This window comes from Herpailurus yagouaroundi, unplaced genomic scaffold (assembly GCF_014898765.1).
Source record: "Herpailurus yagouaroundi ecotype Mexico unplaced genomic scaffold, PumYag 100, whole genome shotgun sequence".
NCBI classification, from domain to species: Eukaryota; Metazoa; Chordata; class Mammalia; order Carnivora; family Felidae; genus Herpailurus; species Herpailurus yagouaroundi.
The window spans coordinates 8,803,830-8,828,569 of NW_024412391.1; the positions used below are offsets into that span (position 1 = coordinate 8,803,830).

The 24,740-nt window shown below is 44.8% G+C and overlaps 1 protein-coding gene across 2 annotated transcripts in view; it reads left to right on the forward strand.

Moving 5' to 3' along the window:
* The first annotated feature begins 818 nt into the window (after window positions 1-818).
* Window positions 819-24,740, forward strand: part of KIAA1549 (KIAA1549 ortholog) — a 93,628-nt gene continuing 69,706 nt past the window's right edge. For both annotated transcript variants that reach the window (XR_005789151.1, XM_040471834.1), the window contains exons 1-7: window positions 819-3,666; window positions 8,069-8,157; window positions 9,250-9,427; window positions 10,908-11,038; window positions 13,457-13,640; window positions 14,879-14,938; window positions 16,409-16,557. Coding sequence is in view for 1 of the 2 variants with exons in the window: in XM_040471834.1 (XP_040327768.1) it covers window positions 909-3,666; window positions 8,069-8,157; window positions 9,250-9,427; window positions 10,908-11,038; window positions 13,457-13,640; window positions 14,879-14,938; window positions 16,409-16,557 (3,549 nt within the window). In the remaining variant the exon portion in view is untranslated. The remainder of the gene's footprint in view (window positions 3,667-8,068; window positions 8,158-9,249; window positions 9,428-10,907; window positions 11,039-13,456; window positions 13,641-14,878; window positions 14,939-16,408; window positions 16,558-24,740) is intronic.

The window sequence follows — 24,740 nt, forward strand, 5'->3', positions numbered from 1 at the left end:
TTCATTCATTCATTTATGCATTCATTCATTTAGCAGACATGTATTGAGCTCTGACTATATGTCAGTCACTGTGCTAGGCACTGGGAAGGCATATCAACTGTCCTTGTATTCAGGAAGCTTGCAGTGTAATGAGCAGACAGTTAATTTAAGTGAGGCCTGCTAAGGGATATGACAGGTAAGAAGCCTTGGGAGAGGCACTGACTCCACTTTAGAGCATTGAAGAAGGAGGCAGTATCTGTGTTGCATCTGCAGGGCCAGTAGGAATAATCCCGGTGGAGAGCCGGGGAAGGGCATCCCAGGCAGAGGGACAAGAATGTGCAGAATCCCTAAGCCAGAGGGAGTTTGGATGGGCCAGAGCGTAGTCAGGAAGGTGTAAGAGTGGAACAGGGAATGATGGGAGCCGAGCCTGGAGGGAGTCTGGGGCCTTGGTGTGGGTGGCCCTAAACTAGGATCTTTTGAACTCTCTTACCTGTGTAGAGAGTGATGCTTTCAGGGTTCTTGTGTTCATTTCTCTTGAGAGCCGGCTCTTGTGGAAGAGAAGGAATGTGGGCTTGGAATTCAAGGCAGGCTTCTCTTGAGGTTCTCACTCCACCTCTGTCTGGGCGATTATGTAATTGATGTAGTTACTTTCTCTCATCTCTCTTTCTTGTGTGATAAATGAGACAGAATGGACCACACAGCCTCCTAAGACCTCCTCCGTTTCCGGTATTCTGTGGTGTCGTTTGAAAGTAAGAGAAAAAAATGGCAGGATCTGCTTCCACACAAGCTGAAGTGAAGGTGGTGCTCACATTGATGAATATTTGTGGATATTACCCTGACGGTTGTTCTGGCAATTTCTGGCTCCCAATTAGCTGTTTCACTTCCAACTGTGAATTGTACATATTCATAGTCAAGTGGATATTTGTTCAATGAATAAATTCTTACATCTGAAACAAAGCGTTAGCAGTATGGCTTTGATTGCAACTAACCCAGCTTTTATTCTCTCTGTAGATGAGCTCTTTCTGGAACAGCACAACCTCTCTTTATCCTCCGTGAAGCTCACGATGAAGAAAAGCACCGTGCACAGCACTGCACATGTGGCCTTAACAGAAACTGCTCCAGGGTCCCAGCAAAGCCCTTCTCTCCAGGTCACATCATCTCCATCTGCCACTATTTTTGATACAGTCTTTTTAAACCCAGGAACACTGACCCAAAGTATGGCAGATCACAGCCTCCTTGTGGCCAATTATGTGTCGATGACGAGCAGTGAGGTGGTCAGAGATGATGATGAAATGGATAACTTTTTGCCGGAAACTCCCTGGGCCACTTCGCGCGTGGTTTCTCCGCTACAGCATCTCCCAGTCAGCCCGCCAGTGCTGACTCCCTCTTTGCCCATTATTTCTTTCCAGGATGAGCAAATGACGTCAGCCTGGCAAAACACAGTGCCACAGCCAACAACGTATGCCGAGTCCGCCAGTCATTTCAGTGCTTTTTGGTCAGCCTTTTCCACTTCTGAGGGCATACTGCCGCGTCCCAGTAGGAATTTGGTGCTTTATCCTACTGACACTTACGGGCACTCGGCAAGCAGGACTTTGCCGGAGATCGCGGCTTCAGGAACAGAGGATGGAGAAACCCTTCTTTCTGGCTCTCTGGCCGCACAGCCTCCGCTGTCAGGCAGTGGCATCCCTCCACAGGCTTTTCCCTCTTGGGACGAGGTCTCCCCACCTCCGGAGGATGTTCTGGCCACAGGCACGGACAGATACCCCGACATGCCTACGGCTCTGAGTCGCAGTCTAGAAGAAACCATCTTCCCAAGAACAGACCCCGCTGCAAGTCTGGCACAGACAGCCCTTGCCTGTGGCCGCGGCCGTACAAAGTCGGCTTTGTTCTCATCTCTCGCGCTTGTGTCCTTTTCTACTCGGCCAGCGGATGTTTCTTATAACCCCTTTCTTCCCGGCAGCGCCAGGGAAGCGTCAGAGTTGCCTGGCGAGTCGGGGGTCCCGAGGCCCGTGGACGACACTCACGTCCCGAGCCCGAGCCCGGCGGCTCCGTTCAGGCCGTACACGTGGTGCGTGTCCTGCGCCGTGGCGTCGCCTCGGCACGTTGCGTCAGCGAGCGTGGTGGAGAAAGACGTCGGATCAGGGGATGGTGCCCTGACGGTGACCACGCTGGGAGTGAGCAGCCTCTCTCCGCCGAGCAGCAGAGTAGCGGACTTCCCTGAATTTGAAGACGATCCCCAGGAATTTAATACACTTTTCCCCTCCCGACCGGTTATTCCGCTTTCTTCTCCATCCGCGGGCATCTCAGGAGCCAGCGTCGGTCTTTCGGCCGACGATGTGGGTACGGGGAGCGTTGGGACCACTCAAGCGGATCCTTCCCGCGGCCGCCTCTCTGTGCCAGTGTCACCCGATACTGCCACTCTGGGCTCCTCCTCTGTCCCCGAAAGCCCAGGAACGCCGTCCGGCGTGACAGCCGTGTTTCCCTCGCTCCTCGGCAGCGTGCTCCCTGACTCGGGCACAGCAAACCGGAACACGCCGTCGCCCGCTAGCAGAGACCAAGGTCCTTTTATGGCTTCTACTGGGGGATCGTCAGTAGAGCCTTCACTCTCCCTCGACTGGGAGCCCGGCAGCTCTTCCCAACATGTCACCGGCCTCGGTCTGGATTCCGCATCCAGTTTTTTCTCAACTCCACCCCTGGAACCCAGCAGTTGGGTGTCTCCATCTTCAGAAACACTTGCCTCTCCGTCTTCAGGGACATCGAGTGATGCGTCGGCCTTCATTTCTCAGGCGTTTTCTTCCTTGGTTGAGACACTCCCGTTGTCCGACTCTGTCGATTTGGAGGCCCCTCCGCTTTCCGTTCCTAATCCCACGAGCTCTGAATTTTCGCAGCTCTGGCCAAGTTCAGACCTTCTTTCAAATACATTCACTTTTCTTCCTGGTTACTCTGAAATGCCCCTACTCTCCAGCTTCCCTTCGGGTTCTCTCAAGGTCTCTGAGGCGTCCACGGTTTCGCTGACCGGTCCCGAAGCTCATTTTACCTCAGCCCTCACTGAAACTACCTCCTATCTTGAGTGGTCACTCATTGCCCATGAATCGGCGGTCACCACCCTGGCGCCCTCCAGTTCTGAGCCCACCCTCGACATTTTGACCATTGGGACTCACTCCGCATCACCTCTGACTGCTTTTCGTACAACCCCCGTTGTCGTGGAGTCTTCCCTCTTTCCAACCCCGCTACCTTCCAGCGACAGTGTCAGCGCTTCGGACGGTCACACGTCGGTCTTCTCCTCTTTCTCCAAAGTCATTCCCGGCACTACGCTCCCAGTCACCGATGTGTACCCGTCATCAGCCTCCTCGTTTATTTCTGAGGCAAGCCCCTCACCTCTTCCAACAGAGCCAGTCCCCGTGGGCCCGTCGTTCACACCCACAGACTCGCCAGTGCTCGCCTCCACTGATCCGAGCACCCCCACTGCCGGTGCTGCCCCTGGGGATACTGTGGATGGCAGCACCCTGAGCAGCAGAACCACCAGTCGGAATCCCCACGAGAGCAGCTCTGTGCACCCCCCACCATCCCTTCATCCCGTGCCCACCTCCACTTCTGAAGCAGCGGTTCATAGTCCAGCATTGGTCACCACCAAGCCGCCGTATGTGTGTGATATTACGGTTCCCGATGCCTATCTGATCACAACCGGTAAGGCCCTGTTTCGAGTCACTTCTCTTGGTCGGGGCGATCTCTCTTCGGTGCTTGGATGGAATGTTCCAAGACACGGCATCCTGGGAAAGAGCACGGGCTTCGGGCCCAGAGAGCTCTTGGGCAGTAGCCCTCACTCCTTCGCCTTTCTCCTGTGAGTTCTCTGGACACTTAACGAGTCTCTCTACACCTTGGTTTCCTCCCCTATTAAACGAGGACGATCATGGCACGTACTGCATTGGGTTATTAAAGATTTAAATGCATCACTACATATAAAAATACTTAACCTAGCGTTTGGCACGTAAGAAACACCCACAGAGTACTACATGTTCGTTAATAGTAGCAGTAAGAAAAATATAAGATTTAAATGACCGTAGAAACATCTGCTAGGATCTTTGTCTTTGGAACTCGTAACCCAGTGCACGTGTAGTTGGTGTCGTGAAAACAAAAACCTTCAGGTGTGGTTCGAGCAGTTAGTTGGGCAAATGTGTAAGGGCAGCCGCTGTAATTTCTTCCTAATTTATTATTCTTTTCCTTAAGGGGGCCGCTGTGCTCTTACATGTTCCTGGAAATGTCGTTTGGATCCTGAGAATCCAAGAATGAAACCGAGAGCAGCCCCGTGTCCTCTGATCTCGGTCCACAGACTTTTATCTCTGCCCCTTGTCCACAGCCTGAGTGATTAGCTTCAAGCAGATGCTTCCCCCGCATCTGCCCCACTGCTGTAGTCGCACGAAATCGGAGAGAACAAGGAAAGGTGGGGTGGGGAAGGAGGAGATCACGTCAGTGAGGTGAACCATGTGTCCTCTGCTCATCATGGCGGAGACCCCATCCTCTGAGATGGTGGGAGCAGCTGAAGCCTGTGCTCTCCTAACTCCCTCCCTCTCCCAAACAAGGAAGTATTTGTGAATTCATGTGACACATAATTATTGAGCACTCAGCATGCGTGAGGTGTCTTTAGAAGGTTTAAGGGTTATCTAGATGAATGATGTGGTTCTGACCTTCAAGGAGCTTAGATTTTAGCAGGGTGGACATGAGCCGTGTTTTCTTGGTGGCTGTGATAAGAATGGTTGAAGCTGTTCAAGAAGAGTTCTAGAAGAGTGGCCTTGGGATGATGAGGGATGGGTTTGGGAGGATGTGAATTGGACTGACATACTCAAGAAGGCTGTCGTCTGGAGATGGAAGAAAGTGTCCTCATGGTGGAGGGTGTGAGCACAGGTGGAGAGGTCAGACAGCCCAAGGAGGTTCAGCTTGGCTGGTAATTAGGCTGTGCAGTAATTATGCTAGGAAATGAGGTTGGGGCCAGTGATAAACGTTCATCTAGGGGATAACAGTAGTCCCGATGAGAGAGAAGAGTTTCTTATACACATGATACTTTTTCTGCCTTTCTACAAAACTATTTCATATGGTCCGCTACAAGAAGCTCATTGAAAGAGCTACTGAAAGCTTCTTTATTTCTTGAATTCCATGACATTTATTGATACTTAGAGTTGCAGTGTGTCCTTTCAAATTAAAAAAAAAATTGTTTTCAATGTTTATTTTTTGAGAGACAGAACGTGAGGGGAGGAGGGGGAGAGAGAGAGAGGGAGACGTACAATCCGAAGCAGGTTCCAGGCTCCGAGCTGTCAGCACAGAGTCCGGCACAGGGCTCGAACTCATAAACTGTGAGATCGCGACCTGAACCGAAGTCGGACACTTAACTGACTGAGCCACCCAGGCGACCCTCAAATTTTTCTACAAATAATGAGAAACCATTTTAGAAGTATCTCTTAAGGATATCATATATAGAATGGATTAACTTTCATATAGGACATACAGTTAATGGATTTGGCATCCTTTGTTAGGGATTGGGTATTTTTTAATAGCCTTTGGGGTAAACTTGACCCACTGTAAATGTACACATCAGCAGTTTTCATAAATGTGTAGAGTTGTGCATAGGTACCCAGGCTGTTGCATTATGGTTTTTTTGCTACGTTGTATTAAATTTTTTTTTAATGTTTGTTTATTTTTAAGAGACAGAGCATGAGTGGGGGAGGGGCAGAGAGAGAAGGAGACACAGAATCCGAAGCAGGCTCCAAGCTCTGAGCTGTCATCACAGAACCAGAGGCGGGGCTTAAACTGGAGGGGCTCGAACTCCAGTTTTGAGCTCATGACCTGAGCCGAAGTCAGACACTCAATCGACTGAGCCACCCAGGCGCCCCTGCATTGTATTTTTAAATGGAAACAAATGCTATCTTTGACCCATAAGAAGGATCACTTCGTGTAGAATCCTCATTTAGATTTGGCCTTGGCTTCTTTTAGGTAATTGCTTAGAAGAGAGAGAGGGTTGGGGTGAGTACTTGTCCTCTGAAAGGGTTCTTTTTATGGAGTTCTGTAGTAAAAGTAAGAACACTCTGTTGATCCTTAGCGGACTCTTGGGAGAGCACTTGACTGGGTATATCTTCTTCTTTTTTATTTTTTTATTTTTTTGAGTTTACTTATTTTGAAAGAGAGAGAGCAGGGGAGGGGCAGACAGGTGGAGAGAGAGAATCCCAAGCAGGCTCTGCGTTGTCAGTACAGAGCCGGATGAGGGGCTTGAGCTCAGGAACTGGGAGATCATGACCTGAGCTGAAACCAAGAGCCCGGTACTTAACCGACTGTGCCACTCAGGTGCCCCCGACGGCATGTATCTTTTAAGGGGTGAGGCTGTGCTTCCCACTCAGGACCTGACAGACCCTGGCCGCCCCTTTTGCCTCTCTTGGCCTAAATTAGATCTTTGGAGAAACTGTGAGATATATGTTGCCGACGATCCTTTTCCCCCAAAGACTCCTGCACGTATAACCTGATGTTACAGTTTTAGGTCTTACCCAGATTAACCAGAGAAGGTGGAGTTGATCGTGGTGGGCCGTGTGGACTATTCAGAGTAATATTTGGATGGTTCTCCCGAGTGATACCTTTATTTATTTAAAAAAAATTTTTGTTTAATGTTTTTATTTATTTTTGAGACAGAGACAGAGCATGAGCAGGGGAGGGGCAGAGAGAGAGGGAGACACGGAATCCAAGGCAGGCTCCAGTCTCTGAGCTGTCAGCACAGAGCCCGACGCGGGGCTCGGACTCACAGACTGTGAGACCATGACCTGAGCTGAAGTCGACTGCTTAACTGACGGAGCCACCCAGGTGTCCCCCCGAGTGATACCTTTAGATGGGGCTATGTACGATGTGTGCTTCCTCGTGTCCTGTTTTGGGCTTATCTGTCACTGATTTTCCATTCTGTCTCTACATTCCCCAAGTTCAGCTTTTGAGATCTTTCCTGCCTCTTTCCCTCTCTCCATTCCTCTGTGCCTCCGTCCCTCCCTTCCTTCTTCCTTTCATTTGCTTTTTTCCTTCCTACTCATTTTTGTCTTTCTCTTTAAAATCAGTGTTGCAGTCTAGTTCTCCCGGAGCCCATGCAGACCGGGCCAAGCTGGCCATTGGTGTCACTCAGCAAGGCAGTCAGGGTGTCTGGATTTGTTCTCCTGGTCTCATGAACTCTCATTTTTTCCTATCAAAAGTTACTGATCAGTAGAGAAAACAATCAAATGTAACTTAAACGTTTGGGTTTTTTCAAAGAATGAAAGATACAGCGTGATTCTGTCTCTAGCTTTAAAAACTTAGACTAGGGAAGAGGGAAACTGAATCATAATTTCAAATGTATTTAGATTCCGCATTATGAGAAGTTAATGGAAGAGGAAAGAAAAAATGGGGAAGAGAAGGGGGAGCAGGACATGTTTCCAAACCCCGAGAAAGAGGCTTACTTATTACAGATTTTAAAATAGAATTTCTTAAACGTGAAAGGAGAGTTAAATATAGCTAGACTGTGTTATAAGAAATATTTTACTTCCTACATGAAATTTTAATACGTGGGAATTGTGAACATCTTTTCCCCCATTACTAGTGAAACCCCTTCACTTCCCGTGTTGAAAAGCTGGGGTAGGAGACCTCATTTTATAGTGGGAGAGGTCATCAAGTTTTGTTGAGTAACATCTTAAGGCCTTCTAAAATATTCCTGCTGAGCGTTTTTAAAACTTGGTGTTTTACCATTAGGGACATAGCCAAGAGAAAAACCTACTATTTGCCCAGTTGACAATGAGAACTGTGTGTTCTTTGTTCCCTGGCGGGGCCCCAGCCACTGATCCCTGGTCTCAGCCCCTGGGGCAGAGACACTCGAGGGTTTTCTTAGTGTGGTGAGCACGGTTTACCTGGTAGCCTCAAGATCCGCTGCTGTGCCTCTGTTCTTCCTAGTCTGGGCCTTATTTTAAAAAATGGTTCTGGGCCCTGCTGTCGCAGTTTGGCACAGCATGGGCTCCGCCTTGGGGACCAGAAGTGTGATGCCCACAGTATTCATAATGAAACTGATGTGCATTTGGTGGTCGGCTTTGCCTTGCAGTGCTGGCCCGGAGAGCCGTGCAGGAGTACATCATTACGTCCATCAAAGAGGTGTTGAGGATCCACTTCAACCGTGCTGTGGAGCTCAAGGTGGGTCCCTGTGGCCCTGGAGCCCAGGTTAACGTCACCTCTCCGTCCTAGCACGCGCTTTCCTCTCCCCCCCTCCTCCTGTTGGTGAACACCTGCTCCTGCTTTGGATAGCCATTCAAATGTCACTTTATCGGGGAAGCCCTGATCTCACGTGAGGCCAGGTGTAGTCCACTGGAGAGATGTGTTGGCAGAATTGGAGGAAAAAGTCTCTAAGACCAGAGATGGGGATGATGATGTGATGCTTTTGCGCCCCTCGATTTACATAAAAGGACTTGGATTAGAATTTGAATTAGATGTTAGAATGAGCGCATATGCATATATCTGTGCACTCAGTGAGAAAGAGGTAGATTTCCGTACGTTTTACAGTGGCCCCTGTGCTCATACCCCCTGTCCTGTGGTGAGGTCAGAGAGCCACGCTGTAGACCTGCACCATCCTGAACAGAGCCACGAGCCACACGTGGTTCCCGAGCACGTGACATTTGGGCTTGTCTGAATCGAGATGCGCTGTCAGTCCAAAATTTACACAGGATTTCAAAGATGAGTGAAGAAAGAAACGTAAACTATCTCACCAGTGATTTTTTTAGGTTGACCACATGTTGAAATGTCATTTCAGATATATTGGGTGAAGTAAAATTCATTTCACCTGTTCTTTTTATGTTGTTTAATGTGGCTACTAGAAATTTCAAAGTTGCGTTTGTGGCTCATGAATGTTTTTTGGCTAGCACTGATCAACAGAATAAGGGCTCCTTCATATGTGGATTAAATGCGACAACTTTGAAGTTAACCTTGTAAAATAGAACCTGGAATTCTCCATAACTCATTCTTCAGTTCATATTATTGGCTGCTCTTCTTTTTTGCTGTCTTTGCTTTTATAATTTTATGCTATTTTTGAGAAGGTCGGCGGGTCTGTAAAAGGGAAGACTAAAATAAAATTTTGATGATCTTTGCAGACCTCCCCCTTCATTTAAAGCTCCCCATTTACTTTTCACCTTACTTTGTTATTTTTCTACTTTGTACAACTTCCTTTAATTTTGAGTTACAGTACTCTCAAATTTGATAATTATTGTCTTTTGTATTTTTAAATTTTCATAGGTTTATGAACTGTTTGCTGACTTCACTTTCCTGGTAACATCTGGGCCTTTTGTTTACACGGCGATATCAGTCATAAATGTACTTATAAACAGTAAACTTGTACGTGACCAAACTCCTTTAATCTTGGCTGTGAAACCTTCCTTCCTTGTGCCAGAGTCCAGGTTCCAAGTGCACACGGGTGAGAAAACTGAGCATAGTTGTTTTGATTTGTCAATAAAATGTCACTGTATTTTTTATGTTTTTAAAATATTGGGGGAGGACTTAAAAAAAATTTCTTTAAAATTATGGGGGTGGGAGGGAGGGGGAAGTGGGTGATGGGCATTGAGGAGGGCACCTGTTGGGATGAGCACTGGGTGTTGTATGGAAACCAATTTGACAATAAATTTCATATAAAAAAAAATAAAATAAAAAAACCACGTTGTAATTATGGAAAATTTCCAGCAGATGTGAAAGTACACAGAATAGTTGAATGAGCCCCCCATGTATTCCTCATATGGCTTCAGCAAATTTCAACTCCTAAGTCAGTCTTGTTACATCTATGTGCCCTCCTCTCACATTATTTTGAAATGGCACCATGTCATCTCCCTCATAAATATTTTTCAGCCCATGCTTCTAAGAGACGAAGACCTTTAAAAAAAAAATTCATGGGGCGCCTGGGTCGCTCAGTCAGTTAAGCATCTGACTTCGGCTCAGGTCATGATCTCGTGGTTCATGGGTTCAAGCCCTGCGTCGGGCTCTGTACTGACAGCTCAGAGCCTGGAGCCTGCTTCGGATTCTGTGTCTCCCTCTGTCTCTGCTCCTCTCCCACTCACGCTTTGTCTCTCTCTCTCTCTTTCAAAAATAAACATTAAAAAATTAAAAAAAAATAGAAGTCATTATATTTTTACGTAAGCTCCATGCCCAGTGTGGGGCTTGAACTCACAACCCTGAGGTCAAGAGTTGTGTGCTCTACCGACTGAGCCATCCAGGCGCCCTAAGAGATGAGGACTGTTAATACACTCCACACACATCCGCGCTTGAAAAATTATCGATGTGTTCCCAGTTTTGTTTCATCTGTCCCCACAGTGTTTTTTTGGAGGAATTGAGTGTTTTAAAGTAATACCATATATCCTGTCATTTCACCTGTAACTATGTAAGATTTCACATTTCATATTTGGAATGTTTCGGTCAGTTGAATCTTTTGATGCTGATTGTTTTTCCATTAAAAAAATTTTTTTTAATGTTTTATTCATTTTTGAGACAGAGAGAGACAGAGCATGAACAGGGGAGGGTCAGAGAGAGAGGGAGACACAGAATCTGAAACAGGCTCTAGGCTCTGAGCTGCCAGCCCAGAGCCTGACGCAGGGCTCGAACTCACAGACCGCGAGATCATGACCTGAGCCGAAGTTGGATGCTCAACCGACTGAGCCACCCAGGCGCCCCTGTTTTTCCATTTTAAAATGATACGAGCCACCTTCACATCGTATATATATATATGCTTGGTGCAGAGGCAGCCCTCTCAGGTTTCCGTGCTACCATACCCATCAGTGATACCTCTTAGTACTTCATCGCGTGCTATGGATGTGTTAGTTGAGCTAGATAGTATTTTTCCCGTCCTCATTCGTCAATACTAAAGCAACGCCTGGTTCGTGGGCCTGTGATTGCTTTCCTTCTCTCAGTACTTCAGTTTGTGCCTCAGAGTGTGGATACTGGCTTGTGCAGCTTCACCCAGCGCATCGAGAAAGGCCTGATGATAGCTCTTTCAGAAGTGAGCAAACACCACCAGGGGACGCATAACCTCACTGTGCAGGTGAGAATAGCGCGGGATGCAGAACAAGGTGCTTTGTCTTTGGAAGACGAACTAGCTTCACATGTTTCGTTTAGGCCATAATGCACTCTTCCTCATTTCCTCTCTTAGAAGAGGTTCTGTTCACACGAATCAAGGTTGATCTCTTTCCAGGGCCCTGAGTTCACATGGTGTGAGTAGGCTAGGCATATTTGAAGATTGTAGAGTAACAGGATAACTAGGGAGCTCAAATGTGGCAAGCTAGAGGGAGATGAGCATATGCCAGAAATTCTAGAATGTTCTAAGAAGGAATGGTATCAACCTAAATGCCTAAATACACTAGTGTTTCACGTTGTGGAATACCATGAAATGTAGCACTTCACTCTAAAAACAGAGAATATAGCCACAAATTAAAGAACAGGCTTTGGGGACGCTTGGGTGGCTCAGTCAGTTAAGCAGCCTGCATTGGCTCAGGTCATGATCTCATGGTCCTTGAGTTTGAGCCGTGCACTGGGCTCTGTGCTAACAGCTCAGAGCCTGGAGCCTGCTTTGGATTCTGTGTCTCCCTCTTTCTCTGCCCCTCACCAGCTCACACACTCTCTCTCTCTCTCTCTCTCTCAAAAATAAATAAATGTTTAAAAAAAAAAAAAAACAACAAAACAGGCTTTGTATGTATTGTAATGGAAACTGCTAATGTTTTTGTATTTCTTTGATATTTTTCTCCACATTCTTTTTTCTCTTTTTCTATGACTCACACATTTTTTACAGGTTATTTATTTATTTTGAGAGAGAGAATGTGTGTGAGAGAGGGAGAGAGAGAGAGAGAGAGAGAGAGAGAGAGAGATTGAAAGAGAGAGGGAATCTCAAGTAGGTTCCACACTGTCAGTGCAGAGCCTGATGCAGGGCTCGAACTCACGAATTGTGAGATCATGACCTGAGCCAAAGTTGGACGCTTAACCAACTGAGCCACCCAGGTCCCCTCTACAATTTATATTAAATAGATTTTGGTGTACCTGGATCCACCTTCCATATTTCTTATTTTTTCTTATATGGTCCATCTCTTTTGAAAATTCCCAATTTTTACAGATCTTCTAAACTTTGTCCCCTGAAGTCATTAATTTCATCTTCAGCTGCATCCATCATGTTTTTCAGTCCCTCTGCTGAATTTTCTTTCAGCTATCCTTTGTTGTTGTTGTTGTTCTTTGCTCCTTTTTCTTTGTGGCTTCTCCTGCAAAGATGCAGGATTACCTTGAGTGAAGATGCGCTATCGCCTGGAAAAGTCTCTGAGGAGATTACTGAGAATTTGCTAGAAGTTGCCTTCTGGTTCCCAAGTTGTCTCTGTTTTCTCTGCAGCTGTTGTTCTGTGTTGATCTTGTTCCTTCGCGTTCGTGCTCCTAGTTTACTGTAAATATTTGGAGACCGTGGGTTGGTCGCCGTTAGGAGTGAAGAAGCAGGTTGTTGATTTTGGCTGCTCTCCCCTTCAGCTGTGGTGTCTGTGTCTGTATCCGCCCTGTCTCCCGCTGGGAGAATTCGCTGGAGCACTGGGTCGGGCAGAGTATGCCACTGCAGGTGGTGGGACAGACTGGGACCCCCGCCTCCCTGTAGGATAAGGGTTCCTGGGGATGGAGCGCTTCGGTGTAATTTTCACCGCAGCTCCGCTGCTTTTTTCCTTTTGTTTCCTTCTCTGTCTCTTGTGTGCATTGGGGTTATCGCAGTCTCGCCCCACCTTCTTGTTAGGGTCCAAACCCACAGTCTTTAAGCTTGCTCTGACGGGAAGATCCTTTCTGCCCAGGGAGCGGTTTTTTGGGCCCGTCAGGGTGAAGATGTGGCTGCCGCCAGCTCCTGTGTGTTGGCCTGTGTGTGGCAGTTAGAAAGGAAAGAAGAGGGAGAAAGTCAACTCGACTTCTTGGCACACGGGCTTTGATTAATTGTCCTGATTGTCTCCTCTGGTGACCGTTCCTGCAGAGCTCTCCTGGGGCAGCCAGCTCTTGGCTCCTGGGCTCCAGGCCTGTGTGTGGTTTGGGTCTCAGTTCCCTCAGTTCTGGCTTCTATCATGATGATCCCACCCTCTCTCAATCTTCCAGGAATTTGACAGAATCTCTGATTTTCTTCCATTCTCAGCCCTGTTGTGGGTTTACTCCCCTTTGTTCAGCTCTATTGCTATTTCAGTGGGGATTTGGGGTGGGAGGGAGCGGGAGGGACTATAAATACTTGTGTTCAGTGCACCACCCAATGTAAAAAACATTTTCAGTAAATAGAATTTTAAGTATCGCAGACGGGAACCAGGTGGTGAAGCCAGTTCGTTCCTTTGAAAACGTTACCTCCTTCAAAAAAAAAAAAAAAAAAAAAAATCAACGAGAGAAATGGTGAGGGAGAAATCACAGGCTTTTAGCCGAATGTTTTGATTCCTTTTGGAAGCTCATCCCACCTTCCTTCTTTCAGATCTTGAATGTCACCATGGGTGCTTCCAGGCCGGTTCCTCGGCGGGGCCCGGTGAATATCGTCTTTGCGGTCAGAGGCGCACAGGGGTTTTTGAACGGGACGGAAGTGAGCCAGCTGCTCAGGAACTTGAGCGTGGTGGAGTTCAGTTTCTACCTGGGATACCCAGTGCTCCAGATTGCTGAACGTGAGTACTGCTGTTGCCTGAATCCCTGGGGAAGTGACCACGAATATTTTCGTTGCTGGACCTCTTCTTTTCACTTGAAATATTTGGCTGAAATCCAGACTATAAATCAGCTAAAATTGGAGCTTCTCAGAGTCAAGGCAGGGTCCCCAGAGCCCTCCTCACCCCCAGGCCTGGGTGTAGTATTGTCTTTTGAGAGTAACCTGGGCTGTTAAAGATGAAGACAGTTCTGGAAAAGGTGAAGCCCAGAGGCACAGAGAGCAGACCTGTGGTTGCCAGGGGTGATGGGTGGGAGGGAAGCTAGACAGCAAGAGAGTAGCAGAAGGCAATTTTGGGGGGGGCCTGATGTGCCTGTTCTGTTCTTTATGGTGGCGGTGGTTATGCAAGTTTGTGCGTTTGTCCAAAGCCATAAAACTGTACCCTAAAAAAGAGTAAAATTTACTGCATGTACATGTAAAACTGAAAAAAAACAAAAAAACAAAAAACCAGGAATAATAAACAACACCAAACAAAACCTTTCTTCCTGGCTGAAGCAGTTAGATTCACGGTGCAAATGGAGTGGGGGTGGGGGTGGGGAAAACGTTTACTTCAAAAAAACAGCAGATTCCAGAGTTGAAGTCAGGCAAAAAAAAAAAAAACCCACATCAAATTCTTTTTCAAAATGGAACAGCCAAATGGTCTAAGGACCTTTCTGTGTTTTAGTGTGCTGTTAATTAAATTAGAAAGAGTAACTTATCAAATGCAAGAGTAGGCAGGGAGAGAATTGTTCTTTACAAATAGCACCTTTCAGTTCTGTGCAGTGCAGGTAGGGATAAAATAATAAGTATGTGGGACAGCCGGGGTGCCCTGGGACTATCCCAGGCAAGCCAGGACATAGGGACCCTGAGTCATTGCTGGGAAAGCCTAGGGCCTTGAAAATGAGCAATGAAAAACCATTGCTCTGGAACAGTGAGATTTCAAGGGGACCTTGTGGGCGGGCTCTCTCTGTGAAGCACTGTCCACAGTGCCACTCAAACAAGCCTTCTATTTCTTTCTCTGTGTCTTTCTCCTGGAGACTCTCATGCTCAGAAACTGCATATTGTCTGTGCCTTCACACCAGTCTGGCATCTTGTTCTTCCATATTTTGCGCTCGGTAGTATAGGAAAGTCAGTGTGCTGTGACTTCCCGGGTACTCCCTAGACTTACCTTTCTGATGGTTGCAAACCTGCTTTTTACAGATTTCCCTCCTTTTCTTTTTATAGCCTTCCAGTACCCACAGCTCAACTTATCCCAGCTGCTGAAGTCCTCTTGGGTGAGAACAGGTATATTTAACTTACATAATGTTTTGGAAACTGTAAGAATAAAAAAGTCTGTGCGGGCGTATTGAGCATGATACTGCCTTTCTTGTTTCCGAGTCCTAAATTCAGGGCATAATGTACCTTAAATTCCTGGCAAAGAATGAATGAGAAAGGAATTCGGATTCAGCTGTGGGAATGCGCCCCACTGAGTTATGGCACAAAAAAGAATTGGCTTTCTTTAAAATTCATACGTCAGGTCCGGGGGAACGTCTATCAAGAATTGACCGTCTTCTGATCCAGAACAGGATGAGGTTCCAAAGCAAGGATTTCTTTTTTTCTAAAAAGCCTTATTTATTTGGTTGTATGAGGATGAAAGCTTGGTGAGCAAGTAAGAAGCTTTTTTGTTTTGTTTTTGGTTTTTTTTTTTTTTTTTTTAAGAAGCTTTTTTAAAAGTTGTGTGGGCCTGGGTCAGATATTTATAGCTGTGGCATTGCAGATAAAGGCTTTCTAACTGGGTAATCAAAGTGTAAGAGGTAGTTACACCCTCACTGTGCGCCCAGCATGTGAGCGGCACAGTAAGTAACTGGTCGGGGGGGACGAAGCATGTACAGTGGTCATGGTCACAACTTATGGGTTCTCAGTACCTGCAGACCCTCCTCGCTTCACATACAACAGCCCGCGTAAAGGCTCCACCTCTTTGATAGTACAGTGGCACCATTTTCCAGATACTTTCCTTTTCATTTTAGTTTTTTAGAGAGACAGAGAGCAAGCAGGGGAGGGGCAGAGAGAAAGAGACACATAGAGTCTGAAGCAGTCTCCAGGCTCTGAGCTGTCGGCACAGAGCCCAACGCAGGGCTCGAACCCACGAACTGCGACATCATGACCTGAGCTGAAGTCAGACATTTAACGGACTGAGCCACCCAGGCGCCCCTCCAGATAATTTTCAAAGCACTTAAGGGACTTGTCTGTGGTCCTGTCTCAGAGCAGATTTGAGCCAGTTCTGGTTGAAAAGCACACGCCTTTTTCTCCTGTAATGCGCCGACCAGCCCGTTATCTGTTCGATAATCTTGTTTATGGCAGATGGTTTAAGGCAGGCACCCTTCTCTCTTGGGTCAGTTTACGAGTCTAAGTCTTGAGTCAAGATAACATATGAACTCAGACCATTTCCAGAAGTTTTGAAATAAGTGCAAATAAAATGTTTGATCTTGTGTGGGAGTTCTTAGCTCCAAAGCTCTTCCACTGCTGAGTTCCTGGGACTTGTGGCCACCAGTTTGTGTAGCACTTGGAGCTTGGAGCTGTAAATGAGACCTCTGAGCAGCCCTTCCTGGCTCCCCGTGACCCTGTCCACATTCCCTTTTTCTCCTCTTAGTGTGTCCTCCCTAGGGACTGGCACTCTATAGCAACCCTATGTTAACATCTCCTGCACACGCACCCATTTTTCCTCCACTGCTAACTTGTTTTGGCGCCTGCATGTGTTTTGTTTTGTGAATGTAGTTCTCCTGGGCGTTGTCGAGAAGCAGCTCCAGAATGAAGTGTTTCAGGCTGAGATGGAACGCAAACTGGCTCAGCTGCTCAGCGAGGTGTCCACCCGGAGGCGGATGTGGAGAAGGGCCACCATCGCTGCCGGGAACAGCATCGTGCAGGTACTCTGAGAAGGCCAAGGGAGGAGGGGTGGAGGGGGGAGGCGCTCGTCTAAAAACACGCTGTGTTTTCATGCAAATGGAAAGTGCCGTGAGAAAATTCTCATTTAGACTGGTGGCAGTATCAGGTAGCGGCTGAACGTGGGAGCATTTCAGTTCAACTAGCGTCTAGACAAATAGACCCCGTGGGGAGCAGAGGAAAGGAAGTGTGTCACTGGGTTGCCCTGCCATCAGGTGACCTTATTTGCAGAGTAGTGTTTTAATTACCAAAAATGTCCATTTTATGCAGTGGAAGTATTATTAATAGCATCCTCGCTGTAAATCATCCAGTTGGAAGAGACCTTAAGCCATCGGAGAGAGGAGAATTTCGTGCCCTCTCTGCAGGCACTTCATCCTTCCTGCCTCCTGTCAACCGTGGTTGTTTCGTATTACCCAGTGGTCTTCAATTTTTTTTTTTAATTGAAGCAAAATTGATAGATACCATTATATTAGTTTCAGGGGTGCAAGATAATGATTGGATATTTGCATACACTCCATCGTGACCGCCACAGTAAGTCTAGGTACCTACCATCTGTCACCATACGTCTCATTTTGTAAACTAGCAGAAAGGTTATGAATGACAGAACCGAAAAATGATCTGTGAAGAAATTCACACGCTCACAGAGAGTCGGAGGTTCGGGCTGTAATTTATTCCCATCTCAATGTGAATTATGTTATTTTTGGATTTTTTTTTTTTTTTCTTTTTCGACTGCTGACTTACAGAGCTAGCAAACTGGGATATTTAGAGCCATGGCATTGCAGAGACAGGAAAGTGGGATGAGACCCAGAAGTGCAGGGGCAGAGAGGTGGGTGGTTTGGAGGCAACAGAGAGGAAGGTGCACAGCTGGACCTGGGGTGGGGGACGACGGGGTGGGGGGGCGTGCCTTGAGCTGGCATCATTGTTCTGTCACCCTCTTAGCAAGTTTTGCCCATAAGCACAGTTCTTGATTCCCCTCCCCAGAGTGGTTTCCTTGTCAGGTGCAGTAGAGTATAGAGAAATTTTTAAAAACTAATAAAACATTGAGAGTAATATTAAATAAGCAGAAAATAAAAAATTAAAATGACACGTAAAAAGCCTTGCCCTATTTAGCAGCCCTGGCTTCATAGAGCTCAAGGTCTTGGTGGAGGTTAATTTATGCACATAAAACAGTTATAGAGCACCATTGTAGACTCTGGGTCTGAAGTTCTCTCTTGTCCAGCAAGAGAGCCGATGGAGGATTAAAATGCGAGAGAGGCTAATGTCCGGGAGGAGACAAGAGCCCGGAGTAAGGGTTTTTGCTCCGTTTTTATTAGGATCAGAAGGCTTATAAGCGTGATGGACATGCACAAAGAGACAATGAAACCATGAACATTAACTCATGGGTATGAGGGAAAAGGGGTTTTCGAAGATAGGCAGTGTTAGGGGTTTTGGTCAATATAAAACAAAATCCTGGTGCTGGGCATATGGTTGTTTACTGCGGGCATGAGGCACCAAGGTGTGTTTATCTAGCTAGCCTAGGGGACAAGAGGGACACAGCATGCCACCTCAGGGTCAACATGGCACCTTTTGCTAATGGCACCTTTCTTTTGCTACTTAGCTCTGCTCTGGGCAACTTAGCCCTGCTGCGGTCTGTAGCCCCGCTTACCTATTTTGGTCCTTCCTTGCTGTGAAAGCAGCTTTCTGCTGTTGTACTAAGTTGGGGGGCGTTTCCTCCCTGAATACCTAATCTTGTTTACCTGATTTTGGACGCTTTCATCCTGAGGCTTCCTGTTCCTATATGCCCTGTTAACCCATAGGTGCAAGCTCAGGGAATTCCTAAGTTTATTCCCCACAGAGCACCACAAAGCTGCATAACGAGGTGCTACTTTCATTGTGCAAGTTCCCTAAGGTAGGAATATGAGATTTGTGGGAGCCAAGCCACATGGCCAGTGGTGCCATCTGATGGATTACGTAGAGGCCTGCCCGACATCTCGTCCCCCTTAGAGTGACACAGTGTGAAGATGTGTGGACAAGGGTTCATCTACAGTAGTGCAGGACTCTTCATCAAAATATAATCTGCAAAAGTGAAAGTATTAAAACTACCTAAATGTCCTGCAGTTGGAGAACGAGTAAATACAATGCAGTGAATCTTCTCATGTTGGAATGTTATGTAGCCGGTGTCATTTTTTAAAAATCATTGAGTGATGTAGAGAAATGCTCAAGTGAAGAGAGACTACCAAAGAATGTCTGTACTCTCATCCAAATATTAATATAAAACCTATGCAAAAAAATGGCAATATGCCAGAATGTTGGCAGTGATTTTCTTTGGTTGGTTGAATTTCAGGTGATTTTCATTTTGTTCTTTATACTTTTTGTGTGTTTTTCAAAATTTCACAGTGAGCATATAATTTGTAGAGTAAACATGTGATTTGAATCAGAAAATAATTTAAAAAATGAAATTGAAAATGTTGCCCCAAATGATGGCCACGTTGTACTGTGGGTGTATGGATTCCAGATATGAATCTGGTAAGTCATCTAGAAAGGATGCTAGAATTAGAGTCTACTGATCGTTGCTTTCAGACTGAATAAGCTTATAGAATCTTTAATTATGTACCCAAGTAGATGGGTACCTGGTTTCTGCAAGAAAAACCCATTTCCGAAATGTATCAGAACTTTTCAGTGTAATAAACAGGCATGCAGGTAGTGACACAGGTGGGTATAATCTCCTTGCTTTTCAGTAGCCCTTTGATAGTCTTCCACTCTAAAGGCTAATAAAAATTAATCACTACAGCCCAGTTCCGGGGAGGAGGAGGTGGTTAGGGAATAGAAGTGGTCAGGGAATTAGCCTAGAAATCGCAAACAAAGGGCAGGATAGATGAGCCCTTCTCAGGATGGAGAGGTATAAAGAACAGATTCTTCAGGGATGAGAGTTTGGACCTGTGTTGTTAAGGAGCTTGTAAATAATCTGAAAGAAGGCATTCACAGTGAAATCATGAAATGGTTGATTTGCCAGCAGTTTCCGGTGATGAGGGAGGAGTCTAGCAGCCAAGTCCAGAACACGGGGCAGTATTACAATTCTGCACACGTGGCTGGCCAAGTAGCAGCTGCATTTTGCCAGTTGAAAACGTAGAGACCAAACATTCAAGTTGTCTGTCTAAGATAGAGGGCTTGGACTCATTGTTGGCATTTCCCCAGAACATCAGTCGTGCAGTTTGCTGGAGTCTAAAGGGGCAGCGAAATTGTTGCATATTATTAAGAGAAACAGCAACAAAATAGAAAGGTATATTTGTATAAAGCTGATATAGGAGGTACACCGATTCCGAAGTCCTAATGTGAAAGGACTACCTTTAACACCTGAGAGATAGCAATTTTGGGACAAATCAAAGTACCGTTTGACCTAGGAGATTGTGAATTTAAGCATGGCTTTCTAGCTTGATTGAGATATAATTGACATATGACACTGTATAGGTTTAAAGTGTATCACGTCATGACTTCATGTATGTATATACTGCAAAATGATTACCACAGTAAAATTAGTTAACACATTCATTACTCACATAGTTCCCTTTTTTGTGTATGTGGTGAGAATTTTTAAGATCTACACTCTGAGCAACTTTCAAATATATAATACAGTATTGTTAATTAGGGTCACTGTGCTGTGCATTGGACCCCTGGAACTTATTTATCTTGTCGCTGAAAGTTTGTACCCTTTGTCCACCATCACCCATTTCTCCCACCCCCTGCCCCTGGCAACTACCATCTACTGTCTGTTCTTGTGAATCTGGCTTTTTTAGATTCCACATATAAGTGAGATCATACAGTATTTGTCTTTCTGTGTCTGACTTATTTTGCTTTGTATAATGCCCTCATGGTCCATCCATATTGTTGCAAATGGCAGGATTTCCTTCTTTCTTATCACTGAATAATGTTCCATTTGTGTGCGTGTGTGTGTGTGTGTGTGTGTGTGTGTGTGTGTGTGTGTGTGTGTGTCACATCACATCTTCTTTATTCATCCAGAGGCGGACACTTAGGTCGCTTCCATGTCTTGGCCATTGTAAATAATGCTGCCGTGAACAGGGGTGTTCAGATATCTTTTCAAGATTTGGTGGATTTCATTTCCTTTGGCTATGTATCTGGAAGTGGGAGACCTGGATCATATGGTAGTTCCATTTTAATTTTTTTGAGGAACCTCCCTACTGTTTTCCACAATGGCTGCACCATTGTACATTCCCACCAACCATGCATAAGGGTCCCCTTTCCTCTACTTCCTGATCAGCACTCATCTATTATCTTTCTGATACTATTCTAACAGGTGTGAGGTGATACCTCATTGTGGTTATGATTTGCATTTCTCTGATGATTAGTGATGTTTACCTTTTCATATAATGGTTGGCCATATGTATATCTGTTTTGGAAAAATGTCTATTCAGATCTAATGCCCATTTTTTAAAAATTTTATTTTTTATTTTTATTTTTTTGGATTTTACATCCAAATTAGTTAGCATATAGTGCAACAATGATTTCAGGAGTAGGTTCCTTAATGCCCCTTACCCATTTAACCTATCCCCCCTCCCACAACCCCTCCAGCAACCCTCAGTTTGTTCTCCATATTCATGAGTCTCTTCTGTTTTGTCCCCCTCCCTGTTTTTATATTATTTTTGTTTCCCTTCCCTTATGTTCATCTGTTTTGTCTCTGAAAGTCCTCATATGAGTGAAGTCATATGATTTTTGTCTTTCTCTGACTAATTTCACTTAGCATAATCCCCTCCAGTTCCATCCTCCAGTTGCAAATGGCAAGATTTCATTCTTTTTGATTGCCGAGTAATACTCCATTGTATGTATGCACATACATACATACATACACCACATCTTCTTTCTTTTTTTTTTTTTTAATTTTTTTACTGTTTATTTATTTTTGAGACAGAGAGAGACAGAGCATGAACGGGGGAGGGTCAGAGAGAGGGAGACACAGAATCCGAAACAGGCTCCAGGCTCCGAGCTGTCAGCACGGAGCCTGACGCGGGGCTCGAACTCATGGACCGCGAGATCACGACCTGAGCTGAAGTCAGCCGCCCAACCGACTGAGCCACCCAGGCACCCCACACCACATCTTTATCCATTCATCCATCGATGGACATTTGGGCTCTTTCCATACTTTGCTATTGTTGATAGTGCTGCTATAAACATGGGGGTGCATGTGTCCCTTCGAAATAGCACACCTGTATCCTGTGGATAAATGCCTAGTAGTGCAGTTGCCGGGTCGTAGGGTAGTTCTATTTTTAGTTTTTTGAGGAACCTCCATACTGTTTTCCAGAGTGGCTGCACCAGCTTGCATTCCCACCAACAATGCAAAAGAGATCCTCTTTCTCCGCATCCTTGCCAACATCTGTTGTTGCCTGAGTTGTTAATGTTAGCCATTCTGACAGGTGTGAGGTGGTATCTCATTGTGGTTCTGATTTGTATGTCCCTGATGATGAGTGACGTTGAGCATTTTTTCATGTGTCAGTTGGTCATCTGGATGTCTTCCTTGGAGAAGTGTATTCATGTCTTTTGCCCATTTCTTCACTGGATTATTTTTTTTTTTTGAGTATTGAGTTTGATAAGTTCATTATAGATTTTGGATACTAACCCTTTGTCTGATATGTCATTTGCAAATATCTTCCCCCATTCTGTCGGTTGCCTTTTAGTTTTGCTGATTGTTTCCTTCGCAGTACAGAAGCTTTTTATTTTGATGAGGTCCCAGTAGTTCATTTTTGCTTTTGTTTCCCTTGCCTCTGGAGATGTGTTGAGTAAGAAGTTGCTGCGGCCAAGATCAAAGAGGTTTTTGCCTGCTCTCTCTTCGAGGATTTTGATGGCTTCCTGTCTTACGTTGAGGTCTTTCATCCACTTTGAGTTTATTTTTGTGTATGGTGTAAGAAAGTGGTCCAGGTTCATTCTTCTGCATGTCGTTATCCAGTTTTCCCAGCACCATTTGCTGAGGAGGCTGTCTTTATTCCATTGGATATTCTTTCCTGCTTTGTCAAAGATTAGTTGGCCATACGTTTGTGTGTCCATTTCTGGGTTCTCTATTCTGTTCCGTTGATCTGAGTGTCTGTTCTTGTGCCATAATGCCCATTTTTAAATCAGAGTTTTTTTGTGTTTTTTGCTACTGAGTTGTTTGAGTTCCTTATATATTTTGGTTATTAACCCCTTATCAAATATTTGATTTGTGCATAATTTCTTCCATTCTGTAGGTTACCTTTTCATTTTTGTTGAATCTTTTTTTCCTTTTTCGCTGTGCAGAAGTTTTTAAGTTTGATATAGTCCGCTTGTTTATTTTTTTGCTTTATTTATTTTTTGCTTTGTTTATTTTTTGCTTTAGCTTGTGCTTTCATCGTTATATCCAGAAAATCATTGCCAAGAACAGTGTCAAGGAGCCTTGCCCTTATGTTTTATTCTAGGAGTTTTGTGGTTTCAGGTCTTACATTTAAATCTTTCCATTGGAGTTAATATTTGTGAGGGGCCCACTTTCATTCTTTTGGATGTGAATACACAGTTTTCCCAGCACCATTTATTGAAAAGACCATCTCTTCCCCATTGAGTATTCTTGGCTCCTTTGTCACCATGGTCCTCTGTGGTTCCATATGAATTTTAGGATTGTTTTCTATTTCTAAATGCCACTGGAATTTTGACGGCAATAGACGGCACCTATAGATGGATTTGGATAATATGGATGCTTTAACAATGTTAATTATTCCAATCCACGAACACAGGATATCTTTCTATTTATTTGTGTCTTTAGTTTCTTTGATCAGCATTTTATATTTTCAGTGCACAGATTTTTTTTTTTTAATTTTTCAGTGTTTATTTTATTTTTGAAAGAGAGCAAGAGACCACAAGCAGGGGAAGGGCATAGAGAGGGGGACAGAGGAGCCAAAGCAAGCTCCGTGCTGACAGCAGAGGAGCCTGATGTGGGGCTTGAACTTATGAACCATGAGATCGTGATCTGAGCCGAAGTTGGGTGCTTAACTGAGTGAGCCACCCAGCTGCCCCTCAGTGTACATATTTTCTAATTCCTTGGTTCAGTTTATTCCTTAGTATTTTATTATTTTTGATGCTGTTGTGAATGGGATTGTTTTATTTATTGTTTTTTCAGATACCTTATTGTTGATGCATAAAAACATAACAGATTTTCATGTATTAATTTTGTATTCTGTAACTTTACTGCATTCATTTATTCTAATAGTTTTTTTTTTTTTTGGTGGAGTCTTTAGGGTTTTCTATATATAATATCATGTCATCTGTAAATAGTGATAGATTTTACTTCTTTCTTTCTGATTTGGATGCCTTTTATTTCTTTTTCTTGCCTAATTGCACTGGCTAGGACTTCCAGTACTGTGTTGAATGGGAATAGTGAGAGTAGGCACTCTTGTTTCTGATCTTATAGGAAAAACTTTCAACCTTATGCCACTGAGTATGTTAGCTGTGGGTTTGTCATATATGGCCTGTAGTATGTTGAGGTATTTCCTTCTACACTTAATTTGTTGAGAGTTTTTATCATTAATGGATATTGAGTTTTGTCATATACTTTACCTACATCTTTTGAGATGATCATATGATTTTTATCTTTCATTTTTTTATGTGATATATCACACTTACTGATTTGCATATGTTGAACCATCCTTGTATCTCAAGGATGAATCCCACTTGATTACGGTGCATGATCTTTTAAAAAAAAAGTTTTTTTTTTAATGTTTGTTTATTTTTGACAGAGAGAGAGAGAGAGAGAGAGAGACAGAGCATGAGCCTGAGCATGAGCAGGGGAGGGGCAGAGAGAGAGAGGGAGACATAGAATCTGAAGCAGACTCCAGGCTCCAAGATGTCAGCACAGAGCCTGATGTGGGGCTCAAACTCATGAAATGTGAGATAATGACCTGAGCCAAAATCGGTCTCTTAACTGACTGAGCCACCCAGGTGCCCTGGTGCATTATCTTTTTAATGTGCTGTTGCATTTGGTTTGCTAGAAATATATTTTGTTGAGAATTTTTACATCTAATTCATCAGAGATAGTGGCCTGTAGTTTTCTTTCTTTCTGTTCTTTCTTTCTTTCTTTTTTTCTTTTCTTTTCTTTTCTTTTCTTTTCTTTTCTTTTCTTTTCTTTTCTTTTCTTTTCTTTTCTTTTCTTTTCTTTTCTTTTCTTTTCTTTTCT